At 41.1% G+C, this 11943-nt stretch overlaps 1 protein-coding gene across 1 annotated transcript in view; it reads left to right on the top strand.

The window, feature by feature from the left end:
• LOC107299257 (dual 3',5'-cyclic-AMP and -GMP phosphodiesterase 11A-like) overlaps window positions 1–11515 on the top strand; it is a 39640-nt gene extending 28125 nt beyond the window's left edge. The window contains exons 2-3 of the mRNA XM_015828622.1: window positions 9281–9439; window positions 11492–11515. Of these exons, the coding sequence (XP_015684108.1) occupies window positions 9281–9439; window positions 11492–11515 (183 nt within the window). The remainder of the gene's footprint in view (window positions 1–9280; window positions 9440–11491) is intronic.
• The last annotated feature ends 428 nt before the right edge of the window (window positions 11516–11943 follow it).

The raw sequence follows: 11943 nt of genomic DNA, 5'->3' as shown, positions 1-11943 counted from the left end.
TATAATTATTTGGGCAGTCTGTTTTTGATATATCGCCTTTATGGCTGTTTTAAATTGATCTCCAAAGTTCATATAATCCAACATTTTGTTTAAAAACTGCCATTCCAATTTATCAAAGGCCTTCTCCGCATCAAGAAAGATAAAAGCCGAAGATATTTGATTATTCTTGTCCAAATATTCCAGTAGATTTACAATTTGCTCTTATTCTTTTTCATATCATTCTAATTTCTTTGTTATTACAGTATTTCCCTTTTGTGCTTTTTATAGTATTTCGTACCCCAAAATAGAATACCGGTCATAAGAATAGTGTGAATATATGTACTCCCAATCTTTTAGTATAATGTTAAATTTGAGATTCTGAAAATACATATGGCCACTTTTACAAAAGGTAATGTGGATATGGCCAGTTAGAAAACATTTATTAACCAGAATGGTTGCTTTCTAACATTGCCTCTTGTCCTCCAAAACCCCATTCAGTTGTGGCTTCTTCAGTGACTCCAGATTAAACAAACCCATTTACCATTTATCAGATTAAATATCTCCCAGGATTGTTTGAGGATAAAGATAAGTGCAATATACATTATTTAGAAAGAAATAAGTATACAAATTAAATAAAAATCGACAAACCCACATTCCATTGAAAGGATTTTCTTTGTTTTTCAGGGAGCTTTTATTTAAACCCTTTACATGCCTCATGCTTAGCTTAATTTGTTTTATGATAAATTATTTTCTTCTATGTTGTTTTTAATATGCTAAGCCAATCCTGATTTCATAACTATATTATTAATCAAAATATGAATATAAGTTACATTGTTTCTCTTCTATATTAGATGGCATATTTAATACAATTAAGATAAATTAATTAAAGTGCTGCCATCCTTTGCAAATTAGGGGACACAATGTTATAGGCCTAAGTAGTAAAATCTTTTTGGAAACATGGAAAGTAAATGAAGGCTCTATAATTGTCGTTAGACTAGTTTTATCATATTTTTAAATATCGTATTTATGACTTAATGGAAACTATTATTCTCTCTACAAAAGTATACATTTTGTTGATAATTATTTTCTAAAACGTTATCAACATGTATAATCAGCACGATTCATTGTTGTCATTATTAATGGGCCTGTAAAATTTGTATGGAATGAGTTATCAACAATATCAAAAGATAAGTAATTAATTGAACATAATGCATCTAGCTAGCTAGCTACAAAAGATCAGTTCCATAAAACACATTTCAGTTCCTAATTTATTAAACATATTATAAATATTTATTTTCTTAAAACTAAAACTAATGCATCATTTCTGTCTTGCAGAAATACTACAGATTTAAGACTTCCTAGCTGATACTGAAAACATAGTATATATATTATTTTAAAGTTGCTTTATTTTCATGCTTTCTCATGGCGAGTCTTCAAGGCTTCACCCAGTGAAGTAAGTAAGCAGTAAATTTCCTCAAATAGATAAAAACACATTTGGGCAAAGAACATGCAGTGCAGTCTTAGCTTCACTGCCAAGCTAGGACTAGACAGATTTTCCTCAATTATTTCTCTAATATAGACTCTTTACTTTCAGAAAAAGTTTAGGCAAAGAAACCAATGCTGTGGTTTGTACACCTAAAATTACTCATCCTTTAAAAGATCCTCAGCGTCTGCTTGAGCAAATTTTTGGTACTGGATTTATTATCAATGCGGAGTTAAGCTCCTAAGAACAATATGTGGGTATGGGTTAAGGATACCTTGTCTTGGTTGGTCAATGCCATGTGAGAAGCATGGATTGAAAGCATGCCAAATGTTCTGTAGGTGTTTTCATCCAACTTAAATGAGATGTTGGCGGTATTTCCTCTGCTGAGCTCCATGCTGATTCGTGACTTAGTAGAATTTTGATAATATAGTAGTTAATTTTTTTTGCAAATATGAAAAAGAAAAAGAGATTAAGAAATAGCCCAAGTGATAATATGTCTTTGAAACTGTAAATGTTTCCAAGGCAACCCAAAATTGACAAGTACATGAAAATGTAGTACATTGGACTCCCTTGAAATGGCTAACAAGTATGCTGTTTAGAGTTAAATTTGCTCCTAATCAGTAAGGCGACTACTCTGATAAGGCTACATTGAATACAACTACATTCCAGACAGAAATTATTGCAGGCGTTGTCAAATTTGGATATCAATGTGGATGATTCACATTCTTTATATGTGATTATGGAATCTTTATGCCCTACTGAAATGAAGCAAAATAAATAAATAAAGACTGTTGGCTATCCTAAGTCCATTCTGATATATCTGATACTCTCAGCCTCAGGTTAGACAAGTGAAAACACTGGTTCCTCAAATTGCACTAAAGCTTAAATCAGGCCTTGACAGCATCAAACTATTTGTGTCAATATATGAATAAACAGTTCACTACCTCCCCTTGACAGGAACAGAGATGTTTTTCTTGGTCTATGTCAGGGGTGGCAAACTGCCGGCCCATGGGCCAGTTTCATCATACTGAAGCCGTGCTCACCCCATTGCCGGCAATGCAAAAAGAGTCGTAATACGTTGCGACAGATCACGTGATGTGGCGAGTTTGACACCCGTGGTCTATGTTTACAAAGGTTGTCCTCAGAAAAGGAAATTTAGTCCAAGCATCTTCTAGAGCAGACATGTCGAAGACAAGGCCCGCGGGCCGGATCCGGCCCAGGGAGGGCCCAGATTTCGCCCCCTGGGGCTGTCCCAGAAATGGCAAGGGACCAGCCTCCGCGGCCCCAGCCCTGCCCCCCCAACCCAACTGGGCGCCCTGGCGCATGCACAGGAAACGGCAAGTGCTCAAGGGCTGATGGTGTGCAGCAGCAGCTGCAGCTCATTTGCCTCAGCCCGCCCCGCCCCTCCCAGCTTAACCCTATCATGCCCAGCCATGCCTCACTTTGCCAGGCTTCTCCTTGTGTGGCTCTGCTTTGCCACACTGCGCCACACCTTTCCTTGCTTGGGCCATGGCGTTCTGTAAGCCTAGCACACTAGGGCACGCCCAGCCTGTGGCATGAAAGGCATAGAGATGTGAGTGCGTGGTGGCACAAGCCGAGCATCGGCCAGCTCCCAATCGCCTTCTCCGCCACATGGTAGTGCCGGAGAGGGGAACACAGCAGTCATGCAGAGCCGCAGCCTGGAACTGCCTGCAGCTGGCAACGTGAAACTCTGTGGTGGCTGGAGAGAAAGGGTGAGAAGAAGGAGAAAGCAGGAAGGGTTTCTGTGTGTGTGTGTGTGTGTGTGTGTATGAGAGAGAGAGAGAGAGAGACAGAGAGAGAGAGAGGAGGGGGGAAGAGGAGGAAGCCGAGGTGTTACAAAAAAGGAGAGCTTCCCCCGTTATTCTACCCCTTTTTCTTTTAACCTCCTGCTCCATTCAGGTGCAGCTGGAGGAAAAGGATGAGAAAGCAGGAAGGGTTTCTCTCTCTCTCTCTCTCTCTCTCTCTCTCTCTCTCTCTCTCTCTCTTACAAACTTACAAAAAACTTACAAAAAAGGGGATCTCTCTCTCTGTCTCTCACACACATACATACATGTGCTGCGTGGGGAAGGTGGTGTGCAGGCAGGCGAGAGCAAACTCACAGATTGGCTTGTGGTCTATTCTTGCCTCCTCCCCTCCCTAAAATCCAGGCAATAATAGAACTCTTTGGATTGAATGGGAAGTTAAGAGGAATTGGTGTGAGTTGAAATTAAAAAGCCAAGTCAACTCCCCCACAATTATTTTGTCGGAGATGTGGAAAGTGTTTCTTGCTCCTACTTCCCTTCCTCTGCTCTTTTATAATTTAATCCAGCCTTGCCCAAACTAATATCTTTTGGGTGTCATGGACCACAGTTCCCATCATCCTGTGGCTATGCTGGGTAGAAATGCAATGCCTTATTTTCTCTGTAGTATGCGCCTAGGAGGCAGTAGGTCTGTAGGATTTAGATGTATGTAAACATTTGTTTCTTCTGCCTAATTTATTAAATCAACATCTAATTTGAAATTAAAAGTTTCTGAGAAATCCAGGGTGGTTTACAAGAAAACTCTCAAAGACAACTATTGTAAAGCATCACTAGCACTGCTTAAAACAATATTAAAAGTATGTATTGTAAGAAAGAAAAATATTAGTAGTAATTTACTTAGTGCTGTTTGACCATAAAATGTGTTGTTATTCTACATATGCCTGGCTGAACAGTGTGTTTGGAGTTGCCTCTGAAAGGGTGAGGGATGCACTGTTCATATTTTCCTTGGGAGAAAGTTCTATAATTGGGGTGCTGTCTCTGAGAAGGCTCTTCTCATGGCCACTGTTCTATAAACCAAACCAGGGGGACCATCTGGTCTAAATGGATGGTAATCATAGATGATTAGGGAGCTGGAGGCTAAAACATATGACAAATGTTTGTGGGTATGTCTAGCTTAGTGAAAAGGACTAGGGTTGGTGACATGATAGCAGTGTTCCAATATTTGATGGGCTGCCACAGAGAAGAAGGGGTCAACCTATTTTTCAAAGCATCAGAAGGCAATAATAGATGGAAACTAATCAAGAAGAAAACCAGCCTAGAACTAAGGACTTGTGAAAACAACTAACCAGTGAAAAGGCTTGCCTTCAGAAGTTGTGGCTGCTTCATCACTGGAGGCTTTTAAGTAAAGATTGGATATTCCATTGTTTGGAATGGTATAGGTCAGGATTGGTGAACCTTTTAGAGACTGAGTGCCCAAACCGCAGCCCAAAACCCACTTATTTATCGCAAAGTGCCAGGGCTGCATCAACATTGTGGTGCCCTCAGGGGGGGGCATGGGGGCATGGCCCACTGGGTGGGCATGGCTGCGGTTGTCGCGGCAGACTGGGTAGGCGTGGCTGGGGTGGGCATGGCCACCTCGATGTTGCTCATGGGGGGACGCCTGTGGGGGCCGGGTATGGTTGGGGGAGATCCAGGGGGTCTCCGGCAGGTGGGGCGGTGGGCAGGAGGCCCAGCATAGGGGGAGAGGCACGCAATCCTAGGTGGGACTGGGGGGTCATGGCGCCGATGGGAATCTGGCTTTCCCTGCTTGGGGTGGCCTTTGGCTTGCTGGGTGTGGGCGTGTTCTACCACCTCTACTCAAGTTTGCTAGCTGGCTGCTTTGCCTCCTTTGTGCCTGGTGGAGCTGCCGCTTTGGGCAGTGGTGGCGGCCTAATGGACCTGCGCAAGCTGCTGGCAGTGGTAGCGTGCGTGCCCACAGAGAGGGCTCTGAGTGCCGCCTCTGGCACGCGTGCCATAGGTTCGCCACCACTGGTATAGGTCCCCTGCTTGAGCAGGGGCTTGGACTAAATTTTATTTATTTATTTATTTATTTATATTTATATTTATATCCCGCCCTTCTCCTTGCGGACTCAGGGCGGCTAACAACCAGATAAAATACAAAATATCAAACTACAGATTAAAACTTAATTAAAAGGCAAATATTAATAATTGGTCTAATTAAAATTATTTTAAAACCCCCTCTAAAAATTTTCCCCTAGGCCAGTCCCGCAAGNCTGAGGAGACCCACTCTGTGGGAGCGTACAGGTCGATGGGGGGTAATCTGCGGCAGGAGGCGGTCTCGAAGATATCCAGGTCCGATGCCATGGAGCGCTTTAAAGATGATAGTCAGCACCTTGAAGCGCACCCGGAAGGCCACCGGCAGCCAATGCAGCTCGCGCAGCAGCGGTGTTACATGGGAGCGACGAGTCCCTCCCAACACCGCCCGCGCGGCCGCATTTTGGACTAGCTGGAGTCTCCGGGTGCTCCTCAAGGGGAGCCCCATGTACAGAGCATTGCAGTAGTCCAGGCGGGAGGTGACAAGGGCATGAGTGACTGTGCGCAAGGCGTCCCGGTCCAGAAAAGGTCGCAACTGGTGAATCAGGCGTACCTGATAGAACGCCCCCCTGGTCACGGCCACCAACTGGTCATCCAGTGTCAGCCGTGGATCCAGGAGGACACCCAGATTGCGTACCCTCTCCGAGGGAGCCAGAGTTTCGCCCCCTATAGTCAGCGATGGAATCAGCTGACTATGCCGAGGCGCTGGTAGCCACAGCCACTCGGTCTTGGAAGGGTCTCTTCCAACTCTTTTTCTTTGAGAGAAGTGTTGCCAACCTCTCCCCCTCCCCTCGTCCCTTCCTGGGCACAGAGAGAAGGAGGGAGGGAGGGAGGGAGGGAGAGAGGGAAGGAAGGAAGGAAGGAAGGAAGGAAGGAAGAAAGGAAGGAAGGAAGGGAAACAGGAAGAAAGGGAAGGAAGGAGATGGGAATGAAAAGGAGGGAGGCAGGGAAGGAGGGGAGGGAGGAAGGAAGGAAAGGAGGAAAGAAGGAAGGAAAGAAAGAAAGAGAAAGAAAGAGAGGAAAGGAAGGAAGGAAAGAAGGAAGGAGATTGGAATAAGAAGGAGGGAGGGAGGGTCTGAGGGAAGTCCTGCCTTAGCACTTGGCCACCAGCAGCCCTGTTGCCTTTTCGCCATCCCCTAGTGGTCTCCCATCCTATTGCTGAGGCTGCTTTGGTTACAAAGCCAGGTCTCCTCGCATGGAGAGGGAGTGGGCTTCCCTTTGACCCATGCACTTTGTCCTCCTGCATCCACCATGAGCAACCTGGCAAGAAGAGGGAGCACAGCAGCAGCCTTGAAGAGGAGGTAAGCGCAGGTGGGCGCTTTCCTTGGGGAAGTGCAGCTAGGCTAGGCAAGGCTGTGGGGTCCTGGTGCTGTGGGAGCTCAAGGGCCGGGCTGGGCGCTTGACCTCTGCTGTCCAAGGCTCTGGGCAGTCCGTGCCACCGTCCAGGGGCCCCGTGCACAGCCTGAGGCTCCTCCAGTGGACCATGCCCCAGCGCTCGCCCCGGTTCCACCCCACCTTCTGCCGGAAACCCTCGGATCCGCCCCAGGCCCGCACAGGTGCCCCCGACGTGAGTGACGTCGAGCTGGCCACGCCCCACCCAGTAGGTCACACCCATGCCGGCCACACCCACCCGGCCCCCCAATGGCAACCACAATGCTGATGAGGCCCTCAATGAAATTGAATTTGACACCCCTGTTCTAGAGCTATGTCATTTGAAGGAAATGGTCCTTTTAGTTTAAAAGAACACTACTATACTAGATAAGGAATATCTGCACATAGTATACCACATAGGTTTGGATATTTTATATAATTTTTATGGCTTGCTAAATCATGCTCCTGGATGCTGGGAAATTCCTTGTCAGCTGCCGCTTGATTATTTTGCCTCCTCTCAGCAGAATAAACAAAATAAATTCTTTCCAAATGGAGAAAAATTGTTACCAAATGGAGAGTTGCTAACACTACTAAACAAAAGATATTATGCAGTTATTGCAATGTGCTCTCCTTAATGGATTTCAATCACAAGGAAAAAGGATGAAATAAGTAGTGGAAAAACACAGGAGGATTAAAAATGGAAAACATCATTTGGAGCATTGCATTAAATTCCATTAATGAGTCAGTGGGTCTGCACATAAAAGCCTTGTCTAGAAGCACTCTTTCTTACAGGAACTATTAAGAAGATTTCTTCAATTACAAAAGAGTGATTGGTAGATGTGCTGAAAGGCTTTCTGCTAAAAGATCTTTCACTGGTTTTAAGCATAATAGGTAGTCCTTGTTTACTGATCATAACTGAGACGGGCAACTTGTTTGTTAAGTGCAATAGTCACTAAGTGAAACTGTGTTTATAATCTTCCTTCAACTTTCCTTTGCTTTACAGACCTGCAAAGGTTACAGAGGCAAGGAGTGATTAACAAAAGTGACTTTTTCATCATTGTTGTAACTGTGAATGGTCACTGTATAAGGCAGTTGCTAAGCAAGGACTACCTATATTCAGAACATTTCAGTAGACCAGTGGTGGCGAACCTATGGCACAGGTGCCAGAGGCGGCACTCAGAGCCCTCTCTGTGGCATGCGCACCGTCGCCCCAGTCCTAGGCCTTCAGCTGGGTTTTATACAACCTATTCACTTTAGGTCTCTGCCGCCGTGTACAAAAAAAAAGGTTCAATCAATCAGTCAATTTCAACTTCTCGCGGGAGAAAAAAAAGATCTTGCAAAGTTGGAATTGATTGATTGAACTTTTTAGTCCCACCCAGTCTGCTGTACCACCGCAGCCACGCCCACCCAATGGGCCACACCCACCCGGCACCCGAGACGCATGTGGGTTTTGGGTTGCAGTTTGGGCACTCGGTCTCTAAAAGGTTCACCATCACTGCAGTAGACAATAGTATGTTCTAATACTGGCATGAATAAAGGAATGTATAGATAATAAGGTAAATACAGTTATTAGGACCAGTGTCAGGCTTCCATTGATCAGCTAGTAAAAAAACTGCTGAGATTTCCAAGGACGCAAAAGATTTATTGTAATGTCTTTATGAAAGAATTCTGTTGACTGTTGTCTATAAAATGCAAGTTCTACTTATAAAATCAAGGTTCACCTCTTTTTCCTATCCGTGCAGTATAACAGACTAGAATCCATTCATTTGGGGGCAAGTGATGAATGCAGTTTTCAGTAACAGAAGCTGTTACTTGTTGCTTGTTCCTATGCAAGAATTGTTTTTTTTTATAGCTGACCACTCCTCAATCATTATTTGAAAAACAAAAACAAACTTGAGTCTGATCTTGCACGAGCACAATACCTCTCTGCTACTTGTTAAATCAGTCCAATTTATGTGTGCCTGAAAAAAAAAAGATGTGGCTGCTTTAAGATCTTGACTCAAAAGCTATGCGTCCAAGCATTCATGTCTTCTTTTTTAGATTTGCACAGAAACCTGGAAAAAAAAAATCAGCCTTCTTTAGTGATGCCTTACATAATTAGCCAATATAGAGTGAAAACCACAGGGATTCCCAATAGTTATGCTTATTGCTAGTCAGGGCAAGAAACATAATCTTGAAAACAGTAAACTTCCCTTATTTATAGTGAGTCATTTAAGATGGAATCTCTTTGTAGCATGTTTTCCTGTATTTCTTATATCTGGGCTCTGTTGTCTCTTCTCACATAATCTGAATTTCGCCTTCCCATAGTCTCTCACAAGAAAATAGCGTTTACTTAAAATCATTTCGTATGTGTGTATAGGTTATCTGTAGCACAACTTTGTTATTTATTAGTGTATTTATTTATTCATTTGGTTAACATCCCACCATTCCTCTGGGAACTCAGGGTAGCAAATCACTTCTTCAGTCATTCCCCATAACAATACCCTTGCATTGTATATTGTATAGATTGAGTTGAGAGATATTGAATGTAGAGTAGAACATTTTAAAAGCATATAAGTTTTAATCTTAATATTTTCCTTCTCCATTTTGTTAGGACCACCGCTTTAATGACAAGATTGACAAACTGACAGGATACAAGACCAAGTCATTGCTCTGCATGCCTATAAGAAACAGCGAGGGCGAAATCATTGGAGTTGCACAAGTGATAAATAAAACTCCTGGAGGTATTCCTTTTACTGATGATGATGAAAAAGTAAGATTTTCTGCCCTTTTTGTTTGATAATATGGAAAAGATCTCGTACGTAGTACTTCTCTCAAATGTGTATGCAGAGATATATCTCTTTATGTATAGAAAAGTATTATTTTTCTATAGGATATTAATAAGCATTGCATTATTTAATTTGAATTTTGCTGGAAACCTGGTCATTCTCCCAGATCCTGGGGTAAGATGGCTGGTTTAACCACTTCACTTTTTTTGGATTAGGTATTTTTTTACTGTTATGGATTGATTTTCTGGTTAGTCTTATCTTTCTTCCTTGATTCTTACTTTATTTCATTTTATTTCCTTGTAAACTACCCAAAGTTATTGTGTAGACAGACAGCCTTAGAATTGGAATATTAAATTATAATTAAATTATTTAATAGTCAGCCATTAAGTCACTTATTTGTTGAAATTGTTCTATTCATTAACTATTACAAATCTTTATATACATAGATCAGGTATGAATGATTATAATAAAATATAGTCACCCTTTATTGAACACATTGTGTAAAATTTTAGATACCTCTGTAAGAGGCCTTCCATTATTTACTTTTTTCTTTTTCTGACCTGTTTTTTTAAATAAAGACAGCATTTACAAACAGTCAACCAATAAACTGTTCTTCTAGAGATATCTAAATTAGCCAATAACCAACATACCTCTTGACCCATTACCTCCCAAATTGTAAACCAGAGCAAGAGAAAACCATTATCTGGGTGAAGATAGCAGTGGGCAACAGCAGCCACAGGTTAAGTAGTTACTTTTTATAATATATTTTTAAAATTTAAATTCACAATTCAGGAGCAATTTTCAGTGGAATTTTGGAGCGTATACCCAGGTGCATCTAGATCAGTGGACTTCAAAGGCTCCAAGCTATCTGTCCTGGATATATCCAACACTTGATCCAGGAAATGTTATTAGAAAAGAGAAATGAAAACAGATACACATATAGAAATGAATCAGAAATAGAAATCTGGAGATATTTTAATTTTTAATGGTATATTTTGGATAGGATATGAATTTAATTTCTTAATGAATATCTTAATTAATATCAATAACCAGAGCCCACTGAAAGTATGCATATATTTATGATGACTGAAAACTTTTCCTGATATCATTGTTCTGTTGTTTCTTTCTTGAAATGAAAGCTTAATTTGGAAATAAACCAATGAAATTTGGATACACTAATTTTTTTTGCACATGTTTCATTCTACCTTTGTTTAGAGCAATTAAGTAATGGTTGTAGTAAGAACATTACAATCATAAACATTTTTTAAAATTAAAAAAATACAGTATAGTAACAACATGTAAGCATTTAGGTCCTACAAGAAACTTCTTAATAACAAATATTCAGCAGTATTGGATGAAGAGTTACTTAATGTTATTATGTTCTGAGCTAGCCTCTGAAAAATAGGGAGGGGATATTGATTTTCCATTTTTAGCATGCCACAATAATTTGTAGTGTAATTATAACAATCTCAGATTGTAATGCAGTCAGGTGTCCTGATTTTATCATTACCCATAATCTCTTCGCTCAAATTTTCAGTGATACTGGTGGATGAAATTATTAAGATTTTTTTTTTCAAATTCCATCATGATATTTTCAAGAGCTTCAAGGAATAAATAAGGAGTTGAGCATGGTTATTTTTATGGCTTCCTATCATTGTGGAGGACCAGTCCAGCAGTGGAGATCATGCTGATGCATAAAAGAAAAGCTGCAGTGGTAGTCTGAGGGATACCTTTAAAGTAATGTGTTTTGCAATTATGTGCTTTAAAAGTGGAATTAATCAATTGGTGAAAAGCTATGGAGTTACTAAGCATAAACTTCACACATTTTTACAACAGAAAGTCAGTGCTACCCTGGGTTATAAAAATTGGAGAATTGTTTGCTCTCTGTGTATGAACTGGCTCTTTATCAACATAATGGAAAGATGGATTAATATTATTTCATGTGGCTAAGCTTTAATGCATTCTTTAAAACCGAGTTTTTTATATACGAGTTTGGTCTTTATTTTTCCCTTTTGCTTATTTTTATTTTGTTTTAGATTTCCTATCTTTTAGAAGACTGACGCTATGTACACCTGTTCAAGAGGCGCATGGCTAGCTTAGTGGGTAGGAAAGTTAGGATGCTGGCTTATCAAATTTTCCGTAGTGAGAATCAAAGTCTTATAAACATTTGTGCTCTTTTTCATACAAATCAGGAAAAGGGGAATGAACATGTTGAGTAGAGAGAACATGTTTCTGTGTATTGGATGAATCAGTGCAGTTGCTTCATGCCAAAAATATCAACTCCCTGTGGTTATATTCTAATGCCAATACAGATTGCAATTAGAATAATTATATGTCGATATGTAGCTAGTCTGATCTCCGCATAGTTTGCCCCAACTTTAGAGCCCTTGTAAGCTAGAATTGGCTTACAAATGATATCAAAAAGTTTTAGGACTTCTACTGGTGACCCCCTCTTTTTCAGGTCTCTTCTCAAAGTTAGATGGACAGC

This window comes from Protobothrops mucrosquamatus, unplaced genomic scaffold (genome assembly GCF_001527695.2).
Source record: "Protobothrops mucrosquamatus isolate PMUCROS unplaced genomic scaffold, P.Mucros_1.0 scaffold4729, whole genome shotgun sequence".
Taxonomy (NCBI): domain Eukaryota; kingdom Metazoa; phylum Chordata; class Lepidosauria; order Squamata; family Viperidae; genus Protobothrops; species Protobothrops mucrosquamatus.
The sequence above is the reverse complement of the archived record's forward strand: the minus strand, read 5'-3'. Positions and strand labels throughout refer to the sequence as shown.